Source organism: Portunus trituberculatus, chromosome 21, assembly GCF_017591435.1.
Source record: "Portunus trituberculatus isolate SZX2019 chromosome 21, ASM1759143v1, whole genome shotgun sequence".
In the NCBI taxonomy this organism is placed as follows: domain Eukaryota; kingdom Metazoa; phylum Arthropoda; class Malacostraca; order Decapoda; family Portunidae; genus Portunus; species Portunus trituberculatus.
The window spans coordinates 7,037,506-7,065,244 of NC_059275.1; the positions used below are offsets into that span (position 1 = coordinate 7,037,506).

At 42.8% G+C, this 27,739-nt stretch overlaps 1 protein-coding gene and 1 non-coding gene across 5 annotated transcripts; one reads left to right on the plus strand and one right to left on the minus strand.

The window, feature by feature from the left end:
- Positions 1 to 2,503: 2,503 nt before the first annotated feature.
- Positions 2,504 to 2,576, minus strand: Trnam-cau. Its single transcript has one exon. It is a non-coding gene; the product is annotated as a tRNA-Met (tRNA).
- Positions 2,577 to 14,776: 12,200 nt separating this feature from the next.
- On the plus strand, positions 14,777 to 27,109 carry LOC123507126 (homeobox protein aristaless-like). Of its 4 annotated transcripts, none has more exons than XM_045259718.1 (4): positions 14,777 to 14,927; positions 15,897 to 16,301; positions 16,553 to 16,598; positions 25,837 to 27,109. In XM_045259718.1, the coding sequence occupies exons 2-4, from the start codon at positions 15,904 to 15,906 to the stop codon at positions 26,557 to 26,559; spliced, it is 1,167 nt and encodes a 388-aa protein (XP_045115653.1). In that variant the 5' UTR covers positions 14,777 to 14,927; positions 15,897 to 15,903; the 3' UTR covers positions 26,560 to 27,109. The 4 variants fall into 4 exon arrangements, with proteins under 4 accessions (XP_045115653.1, XP_045115654.1, XP_045115656.1 ...); XM_045259719.1 differs by having other exon boundaries at positions 14,783 to 15,031; XM_045259721.1 differs by having other exon boundaries at positions 14,783 to 14,995.
- Positions 27,110 to 27,739: the final 630 nt, after the last annotated feature.

Genomic DNA, 27,739 nt, shown 5'->3' on the forward strand with positions numbered 1-27,739 from the left:
TTAAGCCTGAATAATGAACCCACGCCTTGTCTGTCTCGCCTGTCCTATAAAAGTAATGCCAACAGCGTGCTTAATGTTTTTTTTTTTTTTTTTTTTTTTTTTTTGCCTCCGCTGGTGCTCGCACACATTGTCATTACCGCGTCCTGCCTGAGTCCGCCAGCCACTCAACCCAGCCACACGTTCCTCTCCCCCATTACTGAAATACCATAACCTGTACACACAATACTTATTCATTTAACAATTGCTTCTGCTGCAGCGAGACGCCGCGCCACCTGCAGCCCACCTCCTGACACCCCGAGGCCAGACAAGTTGGTGCGGGGATCGCTGGCTCACTTAGCATTCCGAGGAAGTTTTTCTGCCAATAATTGTGTGATACGTGGTGCTCGTTACGCCAGCGCGGGATCTCGTCGCCACTGATAAAAGCTTGTAACCGATTCAACAACCACTTATTTAAATGCCTGTTATTTTTCCTTTAATGAGAAGCAGAAATTCAAACATTTGCACAAATTTGCCAATTTAAGTGATAATTATGTCTAATATAATAATTGGTACAGCGAGCAAGAGCGTTTGTGATGGTAAGAAGAAACTAGGCAATGACCCAACGACTATTATTACGTAATCAACAAGATAAATTTGCGAGCACTTAAAAAGCGCTCCAATCTGCATACCCGTCCTTATTCCCTCAGTCCTGTTGTGTCTCTGATATTTCCACGTCCTCTTGATTGTCATTATTCCTGCCCAGTAATTGCCTCAGACATGCTATCTCTTCCTCGCCCTACTCCTTCCCCCTCCCTACCCGGCTTCTGCCTCTCCCAGCCTCTCCCAGCCGGGGGCCTCCCTTGTCACAAGCCCCCACCTGGTGCCTCCCATCCCTCAGCACCCAACCGGCCGGCCCCCTCCCATCCCCATGTCAGCTGACCAAGAGACGCCTGTCAAGTTTTCTTTCGTCACGTCCTCCTAAGTGTCCCGTGTCATGCCATTCCCTCACCAGCGCTCCTCGATGCCTCACTAAAACACACCCACACCTCTCCATGTGAGCCAGCCAAGCCTATTCATCAAAGCCAGCTGGCCAGGACACGCCGGTTACGTCACCACCCTCATCACCCACTAAGGGTTTGCTCACTCAAACCTGTCATGTCCTGCGGCACAAGTGTATAACAATGAGTACATACCAAGCACGACCTCCTAATTCCTCCTGCGATGCTCCAGCAGGCGTGAAGAAGTGCAGCAGCCCGCGGCACACGTTCACAACACCAGTGACAACATCATACCCGCCGGCACCCTGGCGGCCCACCCGTGAAATTTGATTCGACATTAATACTGATTCGTTTTATGGAAAGAATTTGGCTTTATTGGATGAATATTAATTCAAAGAAAAATTAGCAGACTTGAATTCCACGAGCTAGTCAGGATTACGAGTAAGAATGTAAATTTGATCAACGAAGGATTAATTTTCCGGTGTGTGGGTGGCGGAACCGCGGAAGAATACATAGACTTGCCAGTGATTGCTAGACTTTCCTAGTGAGTAGTGATGCGGACCGCCTATTGGTGCGCGATGTAAAAACAAGCTAAACGAGGCATTTACGATTGTTATCGACGTCACTATCATTCTTAACACATCGGAATACTTGAGAACAATATTTTGGCGACAGTGAAAGTGTCTCGTCCATCTTTAACGTCCTCGTAAGGTTTTTCTTGTGTAAAGACAAAACAAGTATTAGCAATCTGGCGGTGAATAGAAGTAATTCACGAATATATCCATGCTTGTCATTAAGAGAGCGAAACATCGTACAACTGGCAAGTGATGGAAAGCTTTGCTGAGGCTGTGCTGCTGAAAGACCGGAACCAGATAGTATTAAAATCCAGACCGCGACTGCGTAACAAGACTATAAACAGAAATAGAAAAGAAGTTTATGATAAAGATATCTGTATTTATCAAAGATTTAAAAAACCGAGTGTATAACTTTCTGCATACAGTCCTTCATCACACACACTGCTACCGCTGCTGCACTGCCCAGCTGGGTCTTGTCCAAATAGTCACAGCTGGAGGAGCCGTGATGTCATCAGTACGTCATGACGTCACGTGATGCACACTAACATAACAACAACTATGAATATTCTCACCTACCGTGGTTCACTTAGCCTGCTCCACCCTCTCATCGTCGTCGTCGTCATCATCATCGTCATCATCATAAATAAATCTTCCTCATTTAATATTTATCACAGTACACCTCACAATAAAGATAACGTCTTGTGCATTACGTTATTTACACACAAACACACACACACGCGAGGAGACATCATTTAGACTGTATTACCAACATTTACCTCGTAACTCCTCGGACTACGCAAAATTCTTTACCACGATCTCCACTGTCATCCATCCTCCCCTTACTGAAGCACCCGCAATGCGAGATTTCAATGAAGGCCACCAGCTTTGGCCATCACCTTTCATTGCCCATCGTTCAGGTGTGTGTTCACGCCACATCACCACAAAACATCGTGCCCCGAGTGAGGATCGAACTCACGACCTTGAGATTATGAGACTCACGCGTTGCCTACTGCGCCATCGAGGCTTGGTAATTGTAGCTATTAATTTATATTTCAATCGCTACAATATGATAAAAGAAAAATAAATAAGAAATAAATAAGAACGTATGAAAAAATGGGAAGTTGCCCTAAATTGGCCTGATGGCCATAAAACGTATCCATGTGGCAGCCTACTAATGACTTAACCGCACTTGGATTAGAGTTGTTTATTACAACAATGTCACTTATCGCTTAGCTAGCCACGACTATATCCATCAATCCCGAGGTGTGGTCTCCTTAATGCTGGTATTTTCTTACAAAGGAATGAATGTTAATGTGATCCATCCCCGGGCGTCGCGTGGGCTTACTATGTACACACTATATAATAGAACCGCTTCGCTGATATACCATTAGTATCACTGATGGCAGACAAAATATAAGGGAGTTGCTTAATTTTCCCCAATAATAGTTCTTTGCTGTTCAAGATTTCACTTCTATAGGTGACAGTGCAGTCACGAAACTATTTCCAAAACTTAACACAAAAACGCATTACAGCAAATAGTTCATAAAGCTGCCATTAAAGACATTGCAGTGGCACATTCAGTACGTTCAGTTGTCGACAGGTGATGTTGTCTGCTATGATGGTACATATCACATGTAGCCGGCGGAAATGCTTCTTAGGTGCGCGGTTATTCAGTTTCCTGTTTTGCCACGTCAAGCAAGCAGAGTAATTGCCTCGTAATATGAAGTCATTATGTCTTCACCGCCGCGATAACAGTGTGGTAATAGAGAAATTTTAGCCAACTGGATTTCAGTCTTTTTAAGAGAAGTTCATCACGTGATTGACTTGTACTCTCTTAAATATGTCAGGGTATATTTACTGGAATTTTTAAAGGCTACGAACCAATTACAAGATGATTGATAAGCTCAGTCAAGGATGTACTCAAAACTTACTGTGCAATAAAAACCTAGCGGGACCTTACGGAGGCGACGGCGGAGGTGAGTCTTGTGCCAAAACATTGTGTGGGTGCGCGGTACGAGTAACAGAATATTCGCACACAAAAAGAAAGAAAAATAATAAGCAGAATGACTGTAAGGTAAAGTTTCGTACCTACATAGAATTCTGACACACACACACACACACACACACACACACACACACACACACACACACACACACACACACACACACACACACACACACACACACACACACACACACACACACACACACACACACACACACACACACACACACACACACACACACACACACACACACACACACACCTTCAAAGTATTAATTGGGTACAAGATCCTCTAGTATATCGAAATCATGTACGGTATTGAATGTGGTTTCGTAAATGATTTTAATTCTACAGTAACATATCATGAACTCACACACACACACACACACACACACACACACACACACACACACACACACACACACACACACACAGGATATCCCTCATTTTCTCGGTCAAATTCACTTTCCTATCGTCAGTTCGCGGTCTCCTTGTCTTGCCCGAGTTTCACTTACCGACCAGCCAACCCGCCATTTGTCGTCATTTTGCTTTATTGCCACTATTCGCTCAGTGTGTGATGGAGTACCTCGGTTTCTCTCTCTCTCTCTCTCTCTCTCTCTCTCTCTCTCTCTCTCTCTCTCTCTCTCTCTGCGTATTAAATTTTAACTCAATTCATTATTTCCGTCATGAATATATAAACATTTAAAAATAATTCTTTGCGTTAACTATATTTCATCACTACATCATCATTATATCTTCCTCCTTCCATTAGTATTCTTTGCTTTCTCAGTGTTATTCTGTGGCTTTCACCATTTCCCCATTTTCTTTTTTCTAAATCTTTCGTTCACATTTACATACTTTTGCTTACTTACTTTTCTTTCCTGGATCAGTCTTCTTTTCATTTCGTTTATTTTCATCACCTCCAGTCTTGTTTTGATCTCATACGTCCCTTTACTCCTTCCTCTACGTCCTTTCTCCTCTTTCCTCCTCCTCTCTTTCCTACTCCTACTTGCCATCCTCCTCCTCTACCCTTATTACCTCTGTTTACCTTTGTTCAAACCCACACGTGCCCCTCACATCCTATTCTTTGTGTCCTGTCGTATCCTTGTCTCCGCTGCCCTCCGCCACTCTCAGCCACATCCTTTACTGTATTATTGTCCTTTACTGTCTGCTGTGTTTCTTATATACAGTATAGCTTATCAAGAAAGGGAATTATGGCGTTACCGTGAGCTCTTGGCCTTAGAAGAGCAAAATTATACAGTTAAGGCAAAGTAAAGTTATGAATCTGAGAGAGGATGGGTCTGTTTTTTTTTTTTCGCATGCTCCATTTTCTTAACAAAGCAATAGTGATGGTAGACTATTAAACTCTATATTTTGGCTTAAGTTTGGTGCATTTCTTTTCTGTTACCACCCTTCGATCACCAATAAGTCAATCAATAGAATCAGGTATAGAGTGCAAGGGCCATTTAGCAGGAGACCCAGCGTTTTCTCTCCTATACCTGTCATCATCCGCTTCCTTACTCTGTCACGCCACCATCATCAGCTGTAGACTGCGTGTGAACTCTGGGCAGGGAAGTGATAGTAATAACGAAAATGATAACAATAACTCCAACCACAATGATACCAGAGGGAGATTCGAACATTCACCTGACGCCACACACACACACACACACACACACACACACACACACACACACACACACACACGAAGAGTAAATTAGTTGATCCGTTGATTGAATTCTGTACTCCACATCCCCCTTCTCCCCTACATCCCCACACCTTCCTTCCCCACTCACTTCCCCGATCCCCTTTATCTTCCAATCCATTCCACCGTAAATGTCCTCCTAATTATGACGAGACTTCCCTCTACTCACTCTTAGCGACGCTGAAACCCGACTCTGGAGATCTAATGCTTCCTTTAGATAAACCTCAAGTCCGTCACATTCTTCCACGTCCTCACTCACCAGATGCACGCGTAAGGCATCAAGGAACCGCCGCGGAGGAGAAGAGAGGGAGAGAAAAAAAAATCAACAGCTGCGAAACATCTGTCTTGGTCTAGCAGGGTCTGTGGGTCTTGTTAGTCCCTGATGGAGAGGCTTCCCGCGTGGTAATTGCCCCTTGTGGTATTGGACGTGGTCTGAGTCCCCGGGGCAGCGGAACACTCCAATGACAAACAGGTCCAGCCTATTGTCAATTTCAAATAGCTTTCTTTTCCTCGTAATTTGTTTGGGTAATGGGTTTTATGCTAATGGGAGCGACGACAAGCCTCTGTTTACTCTGCTAATGACCTCATCCCGACCTACCTGTCCCTCCAGTCCGGTCCACGCCTACCTGTGGTACTCCTCCTCCCTCTCTCCTGCCTACTCCATTTACCTGGTCCACTTGACTGGTTCATCCAAGCCTTGTACAGTGCTAAGTGTTCCATCTGTTCGCGGGCTCTGATCCCTCATTTGTCTTTTCCGCTCCACCAAGCCTGACCTGCCGTATCTGCAGCGCTCATCGGGTCCACCGCTTGCCATTAAACTCCCCCATCCCAATGTTACCTGTGCCGCGAGACTCAGGTACTTGCAGCGGTCCAGTGGTCTCAGCCTCACCTACCCTAACATTACCTATTACAGCTTCACATAACATAGCGTAGCCTAATTTTCCATAATCAAACCTAACTTAACGGAAGATATGAGATTGGCTAGTCTTACTTAACCTCTCTCACTCACTTCTGATCCGCCATCTTCCTAATTCCTTGTTATTTGTCCCATCCAGCGCCATTAGACGCAAGATCAACTTCCCTGATGCGGTATTGGTGCAACCTTGCAATCCGCCCGACTGCTTCCCGCGCCATACACCCATAACACCCATCATTTCCGCCCCTGCTCTACCATTAACCCCCAGCCCACACTCTGCTCTATGGGTAACCGCTTCATAAACTCACTAGGTGCACCATTAACCACCCCATTCATTCCCCTGACCCACCATTAACCAACGCCATAACACAGACCACCCTTAACTACCCTTAACTTGCTGCCCAGTGAGTATACAGCATGACCTGCCACCCCTAACTCCTTACCTGCTTACCCCCTTACCCTTCCCGCCACTTATCCTCCCCCCTAACGTGAACACCTGTCCCCCAAAAAGCTACCTGAACGACCACCGTCACGCTCTGAATGCCTCATGGTTTTCATATAGGACAAAAAAATGCGTATAAAAAAGTAGACATTACAGAGGTATCTAGGACTAAGCCTTTACGTGACGGCTAAGTAGTGGTGTCACCGATGTTGTGAGTCCCCTGAGCACCGCCAACACGCTATTACTTAGCTGTGGAGGGAGAATAGCAAGAGGACGGGGAGTAGAGTTTGGAGAAGAAGTAGATTCGAAAAAAGAAGAGTAAATTAGAGAAGAAGGAGATACAGTAATCTAAAGGAGTGAAAGGAGAAAAAAAAGGAGTGGACAGGAAGAGGAAAAACAAAGTGAAAGAGGAGGAAAAGCTGGTTGAAAGAGGAGAAAGTGGGAGGAAGAAGATTCATGAAAAGGCGAGACGAGGAACAACACAGGAGAAAAGCAAAGAAGGCAAGCAAGGGTGGAAAAGAAGAGAATGGAAGGGGAGTAAACTGCAAAAATGTGAAAGAGGACAACGGAGAAGAAAATGAGACAAGGAAGGTAGAACAGTGTGAAGAAGCTGCAAAAGAAAGAGGTGACGAAGACATAGAAGGTAAAGAAAGCAAAGCCAAAGAGATGAAACTATATCAGAAAGAAAAAAACATTACCTAGAAAACAGATGTAAGAGGAAAAAGGATAAAGAACAAGTGATAAATGAAGGGAGAGAGAGAAGACTAAAGGATGATAAGACGAAAAGAAAGAAATGGAAGAAAGATGGGGAGAAAAAAAAAGATGAAGATGAGGTAGAAGGAAGTGTAAAATTTGATGAAGTAGGGCAGGAAATGAAGGAGTACTAAAAAATAATAAAGCATAGTAGGTGGAGGAAGAGGAGGAGAAGGAGGAGGAGGAGGAAAAGTGGAAGGAAGTAAGACATCAAAACAAGACTGCAAGAGAGAGAAAATAAGGAAAAGTAGAAAAAATGTTAAGGAAAAGAACAATAGAAAAGTAAATACAGAAGAAAAGAATGATAAATAGAAATGAGTAAAAATGGGAAATGTGGAGAAATAGGGGTGAGGAGACAAAGTAGAAGAACATAACAAAACAAAACCATAAGAAGAGGAATAAGGAAAGAGATAATAAGGAAACACAAAAAGGAAGAGGTGAGAGAGAGAGAGGAGATAGAATAGAAATAAAGAAGCAAGAGAAAGAAAAGAAAAAAGGTACAGAAGATGAATGATTACGGAGGGAAAAAAGAATAAAAAAGACGAAACAGAAAATTACTGATTAAGAAAGAACAAGGAAACAAAAAAGAAAGAAAAGACGAAGGAATAAAGAGGAAAAGAGTAGAAAAATAGAAACAAAAAGAAACCATAGAAAATAATAAAAAAAGAACACAGGAATGGAACAGAAAGGATGAGTAAATGAAGGAATAAGGACGAAAAAGAGGAAAGGAGAGAAGGGGAAAGAGAATGATAGGAAAAAAAAGGGGAAGAGGTACTACTGAAGAAGGAAGACCAGGATGATGTCGCTACAAATGGGTAATGGCGGTACTTGGCTCACTGATCGCGCAATTACTTGTGATGAATAGCCCATGTGTGTGTGTGTGTGTGTGTGTGTGTGTGTGTGTGTGTGTGTGTGTGTGTGTGTGTGTGTGTGTGTGTGTGTGTGTGTGTGTGTGTGTGTGTGTGTTTGTGTGTGTGTCTAATCTTGGGAAAACATGAAAAAAAATAGAAGTGTTGTGAAAAGGACGGAAAAATAGTCAAGTTTAAAGGTTAACCACAATAAAGTGACGAAAGAAAGCACACACGATGATGAGCAGTCCGGAGTGCATGGAGGCAGTGATAAGGCAGAGGATGTGTGTGTGGGAAGAAGGAAATAACGAGTCTTTGTTGTCTGTTTAAATGCATCACGTGAATCTAATATGGATCATTGAAGTATGATGTTAATGTGTTTGTTAAAAAGAAGAAAAAATATTATAAGTTTTGGAATTACATTATAACGTGATTTTTATAGTGTCAGTAACAGCAGTAAGGCAATAGAGAATGTAATGGTGACAGACTGATAGAATAACATTAATCCTTTAAGATCATGTTTTAGCACATATGGTTCAATTTTATAATGGTAGCGCAGTTTCAGGAAGAACATGAATGTAAACAAACTTCATAGAATATGTGTATAATGGGCTCTTACGTATACCTTTTATAATATTTGGTTTGTAATTAACCATATGGATACATACAAGATACAGAGGATGTCTGATAAATAGACGAAATAATACAAAAGTTCAGAAGTTCTTAGCAGCTATATAGAAGTCTTTTATACATAACATAGGATAGATAAAGACTGCATAACGTAAACAACAACAAAAGCGCTAACTTTCCATGTCCAGAGTTCAGAGTAGTAGCTTGGCAGCAGCGAGAGAAGAAAGCTTGGTGTAGGAGTGTCTAGGGGACGAAATATTGTCGTGCGGTCTGGCGTTAACGGGACCACCTCCCTCCTTCAGGAACTTCTCTCCTTCTAGGGTTACGTACACAGTAGCTCTACGCAAGCGTGATGAATCGCGTACCTGGCTACCTGTATAATTAGGTCCGTACTTACCTGTGTCTTGGAATACCACCAAGTTCTTGTAATTGTTCTAATGACTAGGCGAGACTACAGGTCCCAGCGGCTGCCTCCGGGACGCGCCCCGCGCTACACTCAGCCCCATTCGTCTCCATGTTAGAGGCGCGGGGAACCTGCCCTATATGGAAGAGAGAGAGAGAGAGAGAGAGAGAGAGAGAGAGAGAGAGAGAGAGAGAGAGAGAGATGATAGTGGTGTTGTGTATATTACGTGTGTATAATGAAACAAGATCAGTTTCCGCAGGCTCCCCGTGGGCTATGGTGGGGAGAGGGAGAGGCGAGGGGTGGCAAGGCGAGGCGCGGCACTGCGGGGATCAGATCAATAGACGTCCGTGTTTTCTCGACTATTGGAAAGTTATTGTTCGGGAAGGAATTATAAGCTTGTAAACAGGAGACCAACACCACCGACGCAACCTGGAGCTTAATCAATTATCCTCAACTTTATCTCCACGTAAACACGCAAATTAGAACCTTTCGCCGCGCCGCCGCTTCCTTCCCGCGTGCTCCGAGGCTTTCAAACGCGGCCTCTATCAATATTTTCTCAAGCTTATGAGCGCGTGTTTTCTCTGCCGAGGTTAAAAACAAGTTTGTCTCTTATGTTATCTTTATTTCCTGAAATTAGTCGAGTTCACCCGACTCCCTCGACTTCATCTTACTAATGCTAGTAATGGAAATGAATTTACATTTAATGTGACCTAATTTACAGTCACTTTCCTGGTAAGAAATATTGTTTAGAGCCTTTTTTTCCTTTTTTTACTTCTCCAGGCTGGCATTCAGCATCGCCTGACTTACAGCCAGTGATATATATTTTTCCCTCAAGGACACTCGCTCGCCTTAGAAAGAGGAAGCGTAAAGCATAAATAAATGAGTGAAAATGAACACAGTAAAACATGAGCGGACATCATTACCTCCCGTCGACAACCACAAACAATCCTACACTCTTTCCTCCCCCGCCGGCCACTTTTAGCCTTCCCCCGCCCCTTCCCGAGGCACCGGCGCTCCTCACTCCAGCGTCCCTCCACCGCTCAGCCCCGACGAAAGGATACCTGTCTCTGGTCACTCCGGGGGCGGGGAAAGGCTGTTGTCGGGACTCTTAAGGCCGTAATGCCCACCTTCAGGAGCTATTACATGGGGCATTAGCATTTACAAGCGTGTCATTGATGGGATACGTCGCCAGGCAGTGAGGGTGAAGTCGAGGTGGGGAAGGAGGTATACGGACCCTCTCATCTCCCGGGCAGGTGGAGAGGCTCCCGAAAGGTGAAGAGAAATGTGATACTCTCCATACGACTCACTATGTACCAGGCGAAGGTGATTTAGCAGACGTGTTGGGCTGGAAAAGTTCGCTGCAATGTTGCGATGGTATTCTGGATGCAAATTGAGTGTGGATAGGTGTGTATGTATGTGTTTGTGTGCGTGTGTGTGTGTGTGTGTGTGTGTGTGTGTGTGTGTGTGTGTGTGTGTGTGTGTGTGTGTGCATGTGTGTATAATTCACCACGGTCGTTTGCTGGTCACCCAGCCAGCCTTCCCCATTACGGAGCGAGCTCAGAGCTCATAGACAGATCTTCGACTGAGACCACAACACACTCCACACACCGGGAAAGCGATGCCACAATCCCTCGAGTTACATCCCTTACCTATTTATTGCTAGTGGAACAGGGGCTACACAGAGGCTTGCCCATTTGCCTCGTCGCTGTCCGGGATTCGAACCCAGACCCTCTCGGTTGTGAGCCCAGCGTGCTAACCACTACACTACGCGGTGTGTGTGTGTGTGTGTGTGTGTGTGTGTGTGTGTGTGTGTGTGTGTCTGGAGAAAGAAAACCCGGAGGTAAGTCAGGAGTTGATGATTTGAAGTGAATTTCGTTCCAGGCATTCCCAGGTGTGCATTTGTGATAATTGCCACGAAACATCCCACAGCTGTTCAAATTATTAGAATCTTGTTGGCAGGTGTGCATGGCTTCCTCTTAAACCTCATTCCTCACACCACACATACACACACACACACACACACACACACACACACACACACACACACACACACACACACACACACACACACACACACACACACACACACACTCTCTCTCTCTCACACACACACACACACACACACACACACACAGCAGACGACCGAGGTGAATCACACACACACACACACACACACACACACACACACACACACACACACACACACATACAAGCTATCTCTAGATCTGCTACAAAAACACACACATAGTAGTGGCAATGTATATGATTAACAGAATTCCTGGACCATTGTTTCGAAATGTCTGTCTAATAGTCTCTCTCAGTCTGCGAGTCCATATTAATGACTTCCAAGAGCACGCATTATTTTGTGAGGCAGGAGCAGCGAACTACGACACGATCTCTCAGGAAGGGATCGAGTGGGGTGAGGTGGTGATGGAGGGAAGAGAAGCGGGCAGGAGAAGTAAAGGTAAAAAAGCGAAAAGTGAAGTGAGTTGTAAAATGTACCCGACTTTGTTACTTGAATGATTATTATACTTTCAATACTTCGCTCATAAGAAGATGAATGTATTTGATTGTAAATATAAAGGTTCCTTGCACACGGAATACTCCCATTTTGGAAGTAAGAAGCAGGTGATAATTTTCTAATCGACCCCAAGCAACTTAGTAGATAACACTTTGATTACAAAACTGGATTTTTAACATTTTAACTGGTACATTCTTTTATTAAGATTGATAAGTTGCTGCCTGTCAACTTTGCTGCTGGCGACCGAACCTTAGCTCCCCCTAGCACTGCTGCACACACATGAGCGCCGAGCAGAGACAGAAGGGAAAGTTAGTGTGTGGAGGAAGACAAGAATCACCGCATGGAAGGACCCAAAAACTCACGTATACTGTCCCGGGAGGATTGGTAGATCGAAGGACAAAATTTAGGGTTACAGAATATTTACTCTTTTAGATTAGCCATTTCATACAACACTTTATAACACAAAAATCACCACACAAAAATTTGACAGCCATCTACAGGAAAGACAAAAGGAATTAAGAGAATACATTTTCCAATATCCGATCAGTAAAATATTTTGTATTTGTCTAAAACTGGTTTGTAATTAAAGAATCAAGTATCAAAAGGAAATGAGAAGGTTTAATTAAGTAATCTTTTGTATAAGCCGTCTGGAAATTCTGCTATCGCCCCAAGACCCAAATGATGGAATTGAGAATAATGAACACTCAAACTGTGCTAGAAATACTCTGGACAGGAAATGAAAGGGCCAAGAGGAGAGTGTTTCATTTTCTCTTCCCTAATTGTATGGTAAATTTACGTAAATAAAGATTTCAACTGTGGAACGAGTACTTTTTAATAGAACAAGTTTTTAAAAGCCGCTCTTGCAGTCCGCCACTCACCTGAAAGTGCATCAGTCCTCGCCAGTCAGTCAGTCACCATCAGTATATCCAATCACCCACCAGTCTGTCAGTCACCCACCAGTCAGTCAGTCATTCACCCACCAGTTAGTCATTCACCCACCAGTCTGTCATTCACCTATCAGTCAGTCATTTATCCACCACTCAGTCTGTCACCCACCAGTCAGTCACCCACCAGTTGGTCAGTCACCCACCAGTCAGTCATTCACTAGTCAGTTATTCAACCACCAGTCAGTCAGTCACCCATCAGCCATTCATGCATCAGTCAGTCAGTCACCCATTAGTCACTCAGTCACCCACCAGTCAGTCAGTCACCATCAGTATATCCAATCACCCACCAGTCTGTCAGTCACCCACCAGTCAGTCAGTTTCTCATAAGTTTGTCAGTCCCAGCCGTTCATCAGTCCATCTCTATTCTTGCTCCTCTCCTCCCTGTCTGTCTGTCTGTCTGTCTGTCTGTCTGTCTGTCTGTCTGTCCCCGTGCAACTGTAGCGTGTCCAGTTTTACGGTTCGATAATTCACGTTTATTTCCATTGCTACTTTTTTTTCGTTCACAATCTCTTTTACTGAATTGTTTTAACCCCTTTGTTCATTTAGGATGTGTTTGTATGTATGTATGTATGTATGTGTGTGTGCAGGTATGTATGTATGTATGCTGTTGTTTTTGTTGTTGATGGTGATGGTAGTGATGGTGATAGTGGTTGTGGTGATGATGGTTTTAGCATTGTTTTTATTTTCATACCTATTCTAATTACCACCACTACTATCCCTACCACCATCACCATCTACTACTACTACTACTACTACTACTACTACACTACTAATGATACCACCTGGATTTTCCCGTCTATCGTTTCCTTTTTTGTAGTTGTGTTACATTTCAAATCTGTTCGGGAAATCTTATATAAATATTCAAAACGGAAATATAGCATCATTCGTCTGTCACATCATTAATTTACTAGAGTTATATATCTCACAACTTTTCATTCAGCAAGGGTCACGTAGTACGCATCGCTGTACTGAAAAGTGTTCATATGGTTCCACTTCTCTTGATTTATCTTCCTGCTTATTCACCTTTATTTCTCTCCCCTCAGCCATTATTTTACTCAATTTTTTCATCTTCCATCTTTCATATTTTTTCCTGTGTGTGTAGTGAAAGGTCTCTCTCTCTCTCTCTCTCTCTCTCTCTCTCTCACACACACACACACACACACACACACACACACACACACACACACACACACACACACCGGGTAGTGTAGTGATTAGCACGCTCGACTCACAATCGAGAGGGCCCGGGTTCGAGTCCCGGGAAGCGGCGAGGCAAGTGGGCAAGCCTCTGAATGTGTAGCCCCTGTTCACCTAGCAGTAAATAGGTATGGGATGTAACTCGAGGGGTTGTGGCCTCGCTTTCCCGGTGTGTGGAGTGTATGTTGTGGTCTATGAGCTCAGAGCTCGCTCCGTAATGGGGAAGACTGATTGGGTGACCAGCAGGCGATGGTGGTGAAATACATACACACACACACACACACACACACGCGCGTCACTCGCCTGAACAAATAGTTTAGGATCTCATCAAGTCAGTTCGCCTTTGTCTATAGGCGGACAGGATATCATTAGCATATCATAATTATTTCCTACCCGCCTTCCATACATGTCAAGCCCCCCAGGCCGCCCAGATAGGCCGGGAACCTCCTCACGCCGCCGCCCATGATCCTTATGGACCCGCGAGGAGAGGTGAGGTCCGCCTGGCGGTCAGGTGCACGCAGAAAGCCAGGTACAGGATTCTCTCGCGCGCATCCGGCCTCGGACTCTTCCATTAAGAGTAATATCAAATGTTGACAAGTCCACCTGATGCGGGTTCCTCGTGCTGTGTTATTTTCTTAATAATGGTTAAGAATGTAAATGGGTTAACTGACCAAAAAAATTATGCTCACTTGATCGCTATCTACAAACCTATCTGGGTCTGTGAATGGTGGGCGGGACCGTCACGCCCCCTCAAGTGCTGGGGCTGTGACGTAGCTACGGTGGCGGCGGTGATTGGCTAAGGGGCGGTGAGGCACAACATGGCCGCGCCCTCGCCCAGACTTTCTACCTGGGCGACTCAGGTGTTGCAGTCAGTCAGTGCGCCGCTGTCAACCAGTTTGGACAGGTGCGAAAGCTTGTGTTTGGACAGTGACGGCTCTCGCTCGCCCGGGCGCCCGCAGGATATAACTCGCTGCCCTGTGTGTGACGTCAGTTGTGCCTTGTGTTACGGTACGTGAAGGTGAACCCTGGAGGGGCGTGTGTCTCCTGACGCAGTGACGCTCACTTTTCGGGGACGTGTGAGTTTCTCCCACGGGTTGAAGATGCGCTGAGTCGTGAGTAAGACAATGAGGCGAGGCCTGAGCATGAGGGTGGAGGGCAGGAGTTGTGTCGTAGGTCCTCTGGAGTTAATATCAATAGTTACTCTACTTGTTAGGTCACAAAGTCCCAATGATTGTTGTGACTTCAGAAGTTGTATTTCCCAGCTCATCATGCAGCGTGATGCGTTCACTCAAAGTAGAGTTTGTTCATCTTTTGTTTCAGTTCTCGAACTTACGAAGTTTTTGTCAGATGTTCAGTCATGTGTGTCGGTATTTAACAATAAAAAAAAAATATCCGTAACGGTGTGTAGCATAAAAAGAATCTTATACAAAGTCTCAGGAAATATCAGAGAAATCTTGTTCATATTTCATCTTGAAGTGAGTGTTTTTATTTTATTTTTTCTCCATTTTTTTTTTTTTTCATGCTCATGAAGTGAAGTGCGGCGACATTACTGTGACATTTGGTGTGGGCCATAAGAATGAGTAGCAAGCAGGTTTGGTGAGTGGCGTGAGGCACAGCGGTGTGTGCTGGGATGGGTGGTGGTGTTAATGTTTAGTGGACAAGACAGAGGATCGACGGCGGGGACAGCGAGAGGCCCTGCGATCACGTGTTGACGCGGCGAAGATTTGTCACCATTGGACAGGTGTTTCCTGAGGGTGGAGAGTGTGTGATGACCAGAAGAGTAGAAGGCTGTTGTTAGGAGGACAGTGAAGGTCTGTTTCTCGTTTCCTGTGAGTGCGGGTGTGGGCAGCAGGCTCCTGCACCCCGTCATTGTGGGATGATCGTGGCGGGCGGGCGGGCAGGTCGGGGTACTAAGTGAGGGTTGTGTGGGCGCTGCGAAGGTTATTTGATGCTGACGGTCGGTTCTTGTCCTTGCAGGGTAGTCATGGGGATCCTGGAGGAGTGTCCTACACCCACGCCCGTGTCCGTGGCTCTGGACATGTGTCTAAAGCGCCAGGGCGAAGGTGCTTCCCAGTCCACTCCAGCCCACCGCCAGAGTCCGCCGCCACAGCGCCCCCACCAGGAGGCCGAGGAGGATCTGGAAGTAGACGTGGTGGACACAGATTCCGAGGTGGAAGTAGGGAAATGTGACGAGGCAGGTGAAGAGGAGGAAGAGGGAGGGAGTGGTGGCGGCGTGGGTGAAGGGAATAGTGAAGGTGGCGGGGAGGCGGGCGGCCCTTCCAAGCGAAAGCAGCGCCGCTACCGCACCACCTTCACCTCCTACCAGTTAGAGGAGCTGGAGAAGGTGTTCGCCCGCACCCACTACCCCGACGTGTTCACCAGGTGAGTGGAAAGTGAGGCAGCTGGATCTGACAGTCCTGTGATGCAATACTGTCCAATACTGAATGATTGATATAGTGTATACAAAGAGAATATTCACGCACTTTGGAGATTCATGAAGTCCCTCCATCGTTTAAGTAGCCTTTCTAGCTACACTCGTCATCTCTTATGCCAGTCAAAAAAACATGGTACATACAATAAGTTCATACATCACTGAATGATATAATTCACCTGAGAATTGTTTTCTCCTTCAGGGAAGAACTGGCTATGAAGATCGGACTGACGGAGGCTCGTATCCAGGTGAGTGTTGATTGTTTCTTAACTTTCACTTGTCAAAAATCTCCCACAGGAATCTGTATAGCCAAAATACACTTAAGTCAACAAATGTAAATTTTCTGGTCCTGTGTAAAGCAGCGACTCCTTTTCCTTGAAGCCTTGCTTGTGTTCTTCCAGTATATCACGCCTCACTCAGAATTTATGTAGCAGTGTTTGTTGACCATTTCTCATTTGGACATGCGAAAAACATCACGAATTGCATGAATAACTTTACTGTAAATTTAGACAACATTTTATGATATGGAACTCAGGTAGATTCGTGAAAATTACATTGCCATCGCTAAACATACACGATACGCAACAGATACTGATACAATATCCTCTTTACAAAAATCCAATAACCATTTGACGGATGACGAAGTTCTGAGGACGCTGACACCTCATGAAGTAGCACGAAAATCTTGTCATCATTCACACGGACATCAGTTTTAAATACAAAACCTCAGAAATCACCAATAAAAATATCGAAAGAAGTGTGAATGTTCAGGTTACTGTAGTGAATGAAATGAGATGTCGTAAGCTTCCCTGAGGCAAAGGTACAGGAAAAGGTGAATACGACGCTTCACCCTGCAATCTGAGGCGGCGGGAAGGGTGTCGAGAGGGCGGCGGCTGATGCGCGAATAAGTAATGTAGTGACGCGAGTCGGAAGGATGCGAGAAGGCGACGAAGGGTGATGTTTTAATAAGGTGGAGTGATGCAAGGAGTGAAGCAGTGGGGTTACTATTGGGAAATGTTATGGAAGGCGTGCCTGGAATTGATTGAAATGGATGTGATGTATTCGAAAGTAAATAAGGTGTATGTGTATCTTGTAGGAATATGTATATTTTGTATTCAGTGGATGCAGAGATGGAGGGCAATATTATTTTCACGTTTAATTGAAGATAATCACGTTGGCACAAGTACAATCATATTTTTTCCCCTCCTGCATGCTTCCCTCGTTCTGGTATGAGACCTACAAAAAATATAAAAATCTGTAGTGTAAAAAATCACGTAAAAAAAAAAAATATATATATATATTATAGACACGCACACTTACATACGTACATTATATTCAAACACACAGACAGAAACACACACACAATGATAACTAAAACCAATACAACACTCCCATGGACAGAAAAGCCAAACAAACAGACATATGGACAGACAGACAGACAGGAAGATTGTGGGATATGGCTGAGGGTAGGTTAAGATGGTCTCCGAAGCGTGCATCACCAAATAAAGGGAGTCAGTGCACCAATGCCCCTCTAGTAACATGTCCCTTGCGTATTGTTCTCCCTCGCTGCCTTGTCTCCGCCTCTCCTTCACACTGCGCTGCTCTTTCCTTCCTTTCGTTCAGTATTTATCCTTAGCCAGCAGCACCTCCTCTCTCTCCTTGCAGTATGTTCATCGTTATTTGTGAGTCCTAGCCTTCTTTTAATGCTGAGTCTTTGTTGTTGTTATTATTATTATTATTATTATTATTATTATTATTATTATCATTATCATTATTATTGTCAATATTATTATCATTGTTAGTAGTATTTGCATGGTTATCATCTATCACTAAATCGGCTTTTCTTTTGTGTTTGTTGTCCCAGTTGCTAGGTAGGTTCAATTCTGCATGCAAACGATCAATCTTGAATAATTATCTGCGCTGTAGACAAGCAGTAATTATAGTAGCTGTAGTTATAAAGCTACGCACTCTATTATTGTTATCATTATTTTTTTTTACTATTTTCATTCTATTATTATTATTGTTTTCATTATCGTTATTATCATTATTATCATTTTTTTATTATATTATTATTATTATTATTATCATTATTATTATTATTATTATTATTATCATTATTGTTATTATTGTTGTTGTTATCATTATTATCGTTATTATTACTATTATTATTTCTTATTTTACTGCCATCACTATTACCATCATGTTTTTATTACTACCATCACTATACCATCATCCTAATTTTTTTTAGGTCTCACAGTGTCAGGAAGCGTAGAATCGTTTGAACTTTTAGCGTATTTACTTCTTTGTCTTTTTGAAATACTCAGCATTGTTAGTATTATTGACTCTCGTTATTCATCGACAATATTTCTTTCTGTTGTTATTGTTAAATGACGTACAGTAGAATTAAATGATGCGTGATGAAGTGTTACATTATGCAGGAAGTGGTGTGCTGATGAGGATGATAATGTCTGCTTTGTTTTGTTGATGTTGAGATACAATCATTGCTCTTGTAAATTGTTAATAGGGTAGATGGTAAAGATTATGATGACAACTTTGCTAATTATGACAAAAATAACTAATATGATGTTTGTGGGGAAAACATTTGCAAAATTATTGTTTTGTTAATATCATTTCATTAACAATTTATAATAACAAAACCGATTATGGTGATTAAACTTGATATGACATAATCAAATAATAATATTTTTAACAATGATAACACCATCAATAATGCCACCAATTTTGATAATGATGATACTACTACTAATAATAATGATAATGATAATAATAATAATAATAATAATAATAATATTAATAATAATGATAATAATAATAACAATAATAATAATAATAATAATAGTAATAATAATAATAATAATACCAATAATAATAATAAAGATAATAATAATAATAATGATAATAATAATAATATAATGATATAATAATAATGATAATAATAATAATAATAATAATAATAATGATAACAATATTATGAGTAATGATGATGATGATGATTATGATAGCAATAATAAAAGTAATAATAATAATGATAATAATAATAATAATAATAATAACAATATTATTAATAATAATAATAATAATGATAATAATATGATAATAATAATAATAATGTTATTATCATTATTATTATTATTATTATTATTATTATTATTATTATTGTTATTACTATTGTTATTATTATTGTTATTATTACAATTTTCTTTTATCAACATCATTATCGTTATTATTATTAGTATTGAAAATGAGAGTAATAATAATAAAATGTTTATACTAATAACGACAATGATGAGTGATAGTAATGATACATATAATATGGAAAGCAAAAAAGATGATAATTATAATAAATATAAAATAACTGATAATTAAAATGACAATCATTACAATAATAATAGTAACAACGGTAATAATGATGACGATGATGATAATAATAATAATAATCTTCATCCTGTTATTATTATTATTATTATTATTATTATTATTATTATTATTATTATCATTAAAATATTATTATTAAGAAAATATGAAATGATTTAATTTTGTTATTGTTTTCAACATAATCACTCTTATTGTTACCATCATTATCGTCTTTTTTTTATTTTATTAACAACGACGTGAAGGACAAGAAGAAAGTGAATTGAACAGTATCTATTATTTTCTCTTGTTATACACTGGTCCTCTTTCACCTGATAGTTTCTTCATTTGCCTAATTTCATCTCATCATTTTCCTCACAGGCATGTCCTGCACCGGGCACCATTATTGTCACTGCAGCTGTCACTCTTCCTCAGCGTGATATTATGTATGCTCTAATCTATGACGCCTCTTCTATCGTTCTTTTCACAGTAATTAGATTTTGTTCATTATGGTAATTTCTCTGATATTTTCGTATACCAATCCCACCCTTTTCCTGTCGTGCGTCGTTTTTGTATTAATATGACTATTTCCATCATAGATATTTGCATGCAATTTCCTCTCAGAAAGATTTTGTGTTTAGTATTGTGGCTTTATTTTCAACAACAATTTTCCTTCATTATCGTCTTAATCCCTCCAGTTCTGGGACACTTTTTTTACCTTGAGATTTGTGTACGATTACACCATTTTGTTTACATTAGGAAGGGCCTATGGAAGTCAGAAGAATAATGGCCAGAGTCTTCATTATTTTAATTCCCTACATAAGTTTCTGAAGCTGTATAAAATTACAAAATACTTGAAAATAGTAAGCAGAATGAATATGAGGTAAAAATAACAGATTTGTAAAGTCACTTTTAGTATAACAGCTTTCAGGCGCTAAATCGATGACGACATGAATTACCTCTTGTCATTCAGCCCCTGCTTGAACGACGGCTATGCACCTTCTCGTGACAACATTGCGCCACACTCATAATTTCCTCTACACCAGTCACACATTCACTCATCTTATTGATTCCGCACCATCATACTTTTCTTATCCTGTAATCATCCTTGGCAGTTTTCACTACCATTTCTTATGATATCTTTAGTCCTTCCTTGTTTTTTTTTTTTTTTTTTTGCCGTCTTGCGTCAGATATGCCACTGATTTCTCCTGTAGCATTTCCTGTGACGCACACTCACCTGTTGAGTGTCTCAGTGGTGTGTGTGTGTGTGTGTGTGTGTGTGTTGTTAACATCATGATTTGAAAGATGAATATTATTGTTATGGTAATTATCATTGTTGTATTGATAATAGTAATTGTGGTAATATGATGATGATAATAACGATAATAAAATGTTAATAATAATGACAATAGTAATAATGATAATAATAATAATAATGATGATAATGATAAAAATACTACTACTACTACTACTACTACTACTACTATTTCTGCTACATCTGCTACTAGTGGTAATGATTGTAATAATGATAATAATAATAATAATAATAATAATAATAATAATAATAATAATAACAATACGAGCACTATTTGCAAAAGAAACACCCTCATTTATTTCCTCCTAATAAAATACATGTTAGAGAAAAAACACATCACTGTTTCTAATAGCACGTCACTGAAGTTATCGGTCACTGTAGTAAACAAACAACAATCAGTCCCGGCAGTAAATAGTGCCGTGATTTTGGGCGCCTGTGACACTAACACTCATGCTTGTGTTGTCGTCACGTGTGTAGTGGCAGTGACAAGCGTGTTGGTGTTATTTATTTGCTAATGCTATCCCGCTGCATCAGACACCCGCGCCTTATCACTTGGCAGGGAAGGGACATTAATATGAATTAGTTCCTATGCCGTAGCGTTTACCTCTGTAGTACAATATGTCAGGCTTGTCTTACATTTGTACAAGGTTCCGAGTATATTGGCACATGCCCCATCGCAGGTTACTGAACACTGAACACTGGAATAGAAGAACAAATGAACGAATATGAATGGGAACTGAAATGTATAAATGACTCGGAAGACAAATATTTAACTGAATCATTAAAGGAATGAGGTAAAAATATGAAAGAAAATGAACACCTTAATTTTGAAGCAATTAATAATAAAGCTATTCAGAGAGAGAGAGAGAGCTTGTGTGTGTGTGTGTGAGAGCGTGAGCGTGTGTGTGTGTCATGATACAATGCAGGATGATCGTGCTACAAATACAAACAAATGGCAATTGTGAAGGTGTGTCACTTAAACAAACACATATGAGATTAATAATCTGCATGTTCCGCTTCTCTGCTTCCATGTTCACCGCGTCACGTGATTTATGAGTGACTGATTTGAATTTGACCGATAAAGGAATAAGATGTGATAAAGGTTGGGCGAGATGAAATGATACTGGTGTTGCTAGAGCTACGATATACTGAAGAAGAAGAAGAAGAATATAAAAACAATAGTAGTAGTAGTAGTAGTAGAGGTAGTAGTGGTAGTAGCAGTAACAGCAGCAGTAGTAGCAGTAGCTGTAGCAGCAGCAGTAACAGTAGTAATAGTAGTGGAAGTAGTAGTAGTAGTAGTATTAGTAGTACCGATAGTAGTAGTGATAATAATAATAATAATAATAATAATAATAACCATTTGATCTAGTTCAACAATGACACAGCGCCTCGTAACTGATCCACATTCATTATGATGGCGGTCACAGATAGTCGTTATAGATATCCAGGTTAATTGTTTGGAGGACGTGATATTGACTGTATAAGAGAGAAAAGAGAGAGAGGTCGATAAAAGGACACCGTTCGTTTTGTTACCACCTCATGTTAACTCGGTAACAATGTGGAAATTCACTTCAGAATGAGGGAGAATGTGATGTAGAGATGTAAACATTTGTTGTGACAGAATAAATTCAGTGTTTATAATGGGAGAGTGAAAGGAATAAATATAATGTAGTCTGTCATTTAAACACTCATAAAGGAAGTGAAATAATGACGTAAGAATTGATAAAAGATGACGGAGTATTTATAAATGTACACTGAGAAATAACTGCAATAGATATTAATAATCTTTCATACTGCAGAGAGAGAGAGAGAGAGAGAGAGAGAGAGAGAGAGAGAGATATCAGTAAATGTTGGCAGATTAGCAGTGTTCGAGTGATACGCGAGTCTCTGTTTGGATTACATATTGTCCTTGTGAGTTTGCTTGATATCTATTTCTTATTCTATTTTATATATTTTATTTATTTTTTTCTTATGTTCGTATGAGAATGATGATTAAATGATTAAATGTTCTCTTTCGTTGCTTATTGAAAGAAAAGGAATGTTAGAGCCAATATTTTTGCAAAGGTAATCTATTTGCGCTTTCCGGTAACAATAAAAACAACAACAACAACTACTATTACTACTACTACTATTACTACTACTACTATTCCTACTACTACTACTACTATTACTATTACTACTACTATTACTGCTATTACTATTACCATTACCATTACTACTACTACAAGTACTGCTGCTACTACTACTACTACTACTAGTACTACTACTACTATTTCTACTACTACTACTATTACTAGTGCCACTACCACTACCACTCACACACACACACACACACACACACACACACACACACACACACACACACACACACACACACACACACACACATACTCCAGCCTTAACAGGAGACTGTATTCCGGCCCAATTATTTAGATAAGCTCATATGGTTTTACTGTAGCGTAGCCGTAATTAGCCGGGCCCTTCTACAGGTAACTGGCTCACCTGCGTGTAGGAGCAGATAAAACAGTGTACAGCAGGAAGATAAATGGAATGCCTGACTACTTGACGAGATATGAGTACTGGACGAGTATTGAACGCACACACATACACACACACGCACAGACAAGCACACACATACACACACACATGATCATAAAGCAGAGACTATCTATTAACTGCCAGACTTCAGAAAGAGAGAGAGAGAGAGAGAGAGAGAGAGAGAGAGATCCTACCAAGAAATTGCCGCAAGCCAGAATCGAACGAGGGAACTCCTGACCACAAGCATAACACTTTACCACCGAGCCAGCCACCTGATCACACTTCACATCTAATCCATTGACTAGAAAATCATACACTGCCAGTCTTTAATGCCACTATTACACTGTGCCTCTGTATTTCAACCTTCCCGTGCGAATAACCCACTAAGATTACCTGTCCTTTGAAAAAAAAAAATATTAATAAAATGTCCAAATATGTAGAGAGAGAAATGCACTGAATGAATCTTGACTAGAATAAGAACTGAGGAAAGTGAACATTTATATAGAAATTGAAAGATTGAATAAAATAACTACCAGAAATTAGAAAAAATCAACCAAATGAAGAAAAAACTAAAATAACCCAAATAAAAAAAAAAAAAACACTCACACACACACACACACACACAAGCAAACCTCAACATACACCACTATACCACCATCACCACCACCACCACTTTTATCTTTCACCCTGAGCCCTCACCGTCAGCCTCCACCACCATCGCCGCCATTAGGAGCCACAAACCCTCACCATTACCTGTATTCTCGTCTAATTTAATCGCTGCGTTAGGTCATGGGAGCCCCTGGTGGAGTGTTCCCTCTTCGTACCTGCTAGTGGGGAGGAAGGAAGTCTGCGGTGGGAGTGGATTCTTGTGGGTGGGTAATTAGGATCTCTATTCTCTCTCTCTACCTGTCTGTCTCCCTGTCTCTTTGTCTTCCGTGTCCGTCTGTGTCTCTGTTTAAGGGTACTTGTGGGCAATTAGCTTCCGTTCCCCCCCACCCTCTCTCTCTCTTTCTTTCTCTCTCTCTCTCTCTCTCTCTCTCTCTCTCTCTCTCTCTCTCTCTCTCTCTGGTAATAGTCTTCGCATTGTGTGTGTGTGTGTGTGTGTGTGTGTGTGTGTGTGTTAGCGTGACGGCAGGAGGGTCGCGTGGTCATGGGGCGGAAGAGGCTGCATTATTTAGCTCCTCGGCGGCTGTGGGGGGTGCGTGACTCTCTTGGGGCGAGGAGGGAAGGGCGCTGCTGCTGCTGTATGTGGAAGGAGTGGCGAGCTTATGAGACGATTTAACGTGTGTCTGAACGAGGGGACGGAGAACCGAGGGAAAGGTGCGTGGTGTGAGGGGAGGGCGTGTGAGTGAGCTGAGAGGGGATGGTTGAAGGGAGCTGAATGACTGACCACGCTGGGAGAGAAGGTAACTGAAGCAGGTGATGGGTGACTGCGTGGGAGAGAGAGAAAAGTTGCTGAGATGTGAGGGATGGTTACCGCTTAGGCTTACATGTTGGTAACGGATGGAGACAAATGGTGAGTTGGGTGACGTGGGTGGCGGATGGCGCGGTGAGATAGTTGTCTGGTGGGTGACGCAGCTAAGCAGGGTGACGAGAGGCGTGGGTGAGGTGGCTGGTAATTGGGCCGCATGTGACAGCTTGGGGTGACGTGTGATGTGGTGGAGGTAGGGAGCTGCGGAGGATTAGGCTGGTGTGGAGGTGGTGGTGGTGGCGGCGGCGGCGGTGGCGGTGGGCAGACAAGATTAAAGAGACTAGAATGGCCCCAAGGGAAACATCGCTCCGAGATATAAAGTAGGAAGAAATTAACCCGTCAGAGGAAATTAAATTTTCTCCTGATATAGCGGTAATGATGCTGGTAAGTTAGGGCAGCTGTTGTCTGCACGGCTGAAGGACTGCACAAACACACGCAGGCGAGTCGCTAGGAGGGCGCGCCGCAGCCATGACTCTTCCCGGGACCTGAGGCAGCATTACTAGTGGAGCGCCGGGTAGCAAGGTGGAGGTGATCCTCGTCCACGGTGTCACATCAATATAACGAGGAGCTTAGGGTCGAGGGGAGGGTTGGCCGGCTGGGCGAGGGTTGCTCTCATGTCTGGCAACAATAACTCGTGTCGTGTTATTAGGTCTGGGCCGTTTCAGGACCCGTTCGCCGGGATTAGTGACCGTAAACAACGCTATAATTGATGTATGTGTAACACCGCCGATCTGCTTCTATGTGTCAGCGTTTCTCATCCGTGACATGACGTGTTCTGTTCTTGTTCCAGGTGTGGTTCCAGAACCGGCGAGCCAAATGGAGGAAGCAAGAGAAGGTGGGACCGTCGACGCATCCATACGGCGGCTTCCCTCCGTCTGCTCCCCTGCCCCTCCAGAATCCCTCGCCTCTTCCACCCACCATCTCCAGTCCCTTCGCCACAGGGATTGGCTACCCTGGAGCCAAGCATCTAGACCCTACTGCTATGTTCCACGGCGCCCGAGTGCCGCCCCCTAGCCCCTACTTGCCACCCACCTCTGCTGCCGCAGCAGTGGCTGCTGTCTCCGCTACTCAGCCCCTGCTGCCGCCAGGATCACCTTACCTCCACCCCTCTCTAGCCGTCCTAAGGGAGATGCAGTTCCGACCCCCCGTGCTTGCCCCTCACCTGCTGCCCTACACCCCATCCTTCACCTCCGTCCTGGCACAGCTCTCACAGCGCTCCAAGCTGGAGGCACACCCGCCTTACCTCTCCAATCTACAGCCTTACTTGCCGTCCCTGGCTGGCCTGCAGTCCTCTGCTGCTTCCCTCTCGTCATCCAGCCTGGCGCCGCCCCTCCCTTATTCGCCTCCGTTGACCGCGCCCACGGGAATACAGGCGCCCCCGATCCCTCCACTCCCTCTGCACAGGGACGACGCGGAGCGGAGACATGCCTCTCTTCAGGACCTGCGGCTCAAGGCCAGAGATCAGGAGGTGAAATTGGAGTTGATGCGGAAGGCTGGAGAGATCACAGCGTGAGCAGTCAGGGAAACCCCGGACTGCTGGTCCAGTGGTCTTGAGGAAAACGAGAAGCGGCCAGCCACTGCTGTGGTCTGAGCCGCTTACACCAAAAAGCATATGAATAATATTGCAGTGCGTCATCTCCGACCCCGCCTTGACGCTGTGACGCCACGCGGCACCCGGTGAAGCCGCGGCACTGTGTCCCTCGAGCCGTTGAGAGTACAGTCAGTGCCGAGTTTGCTTGGCCACAGTGTGCGCTGAACCCTGAGTCTTGATCCGACACTCGTGGGGTAGAGCAAGCGCGCTGTGTTTGGTGTAAGATATATTACAGTGTGTCGTAGCTTGTATTAGTGTATCTGAACCACATGTATGCAAGTCTTTACCTCAACTATTCTCCGTCCAGTCTGTTGCCTCGTGTACTTATAACACGTTTGTCTCGCCTTAAACCGGCAATTATGATGAACCTCATGATATTTGCTGATATTTAATAGAAGCCAAAGTTAGATCTGATATTCCATTTATGTATATAATATAACACCAATAAAACTACAGAGTATACAGAAATGAACGTGAGTTGTATTCACCTTGTCAGCTGTTACCAGGGAGTGTGGCGTGACGTCACTCACCTGTATTGATTGCCGGGAACACCTGTCACTCCGCCACACTTCATAACACATCACTTGGTCTTGTTAAAACAGCTGTAACAAAGCCCGTCCACTCAAAGACGGTGAATTAATAGCTTACACAGCAACTTTGAGACACTAGGTGAGTCAGGAAAAAATACATAGAAACCTGGGACCCTTTTACTAGTATTGTTTTCGTTTCGTGAAGTAGATTAAACATATGAGTTTGTAACATTATTTCCTTATCATTCTGTTTCTCTCTCTCTCTCTCTCTCTCTCTCTCTCTCTCTCTCTCTCTCTCTCTCTCTCTCTCTCTCTCTCTCTCTCTCTCTCTGGTTCCTTCACATCATTCAGGTTTCATTTCCTGCGCTTAATGTTCACGGATGAGGCGAAGCGCGGCCTGAGTAAGTCATGAAGGGAGCAGAAGTGATAGCAATGTAATCAAGACGAATGAGAAATAAGAGAGGAAGACGAATGAGGTTTGTGCGTGGGAAATGAAAGGGAGCTAATAATGGATCACACTTTAGCCAGTCCGCAGTCACGCCAACAAAGCAATACATTGTAATGATCGAAAT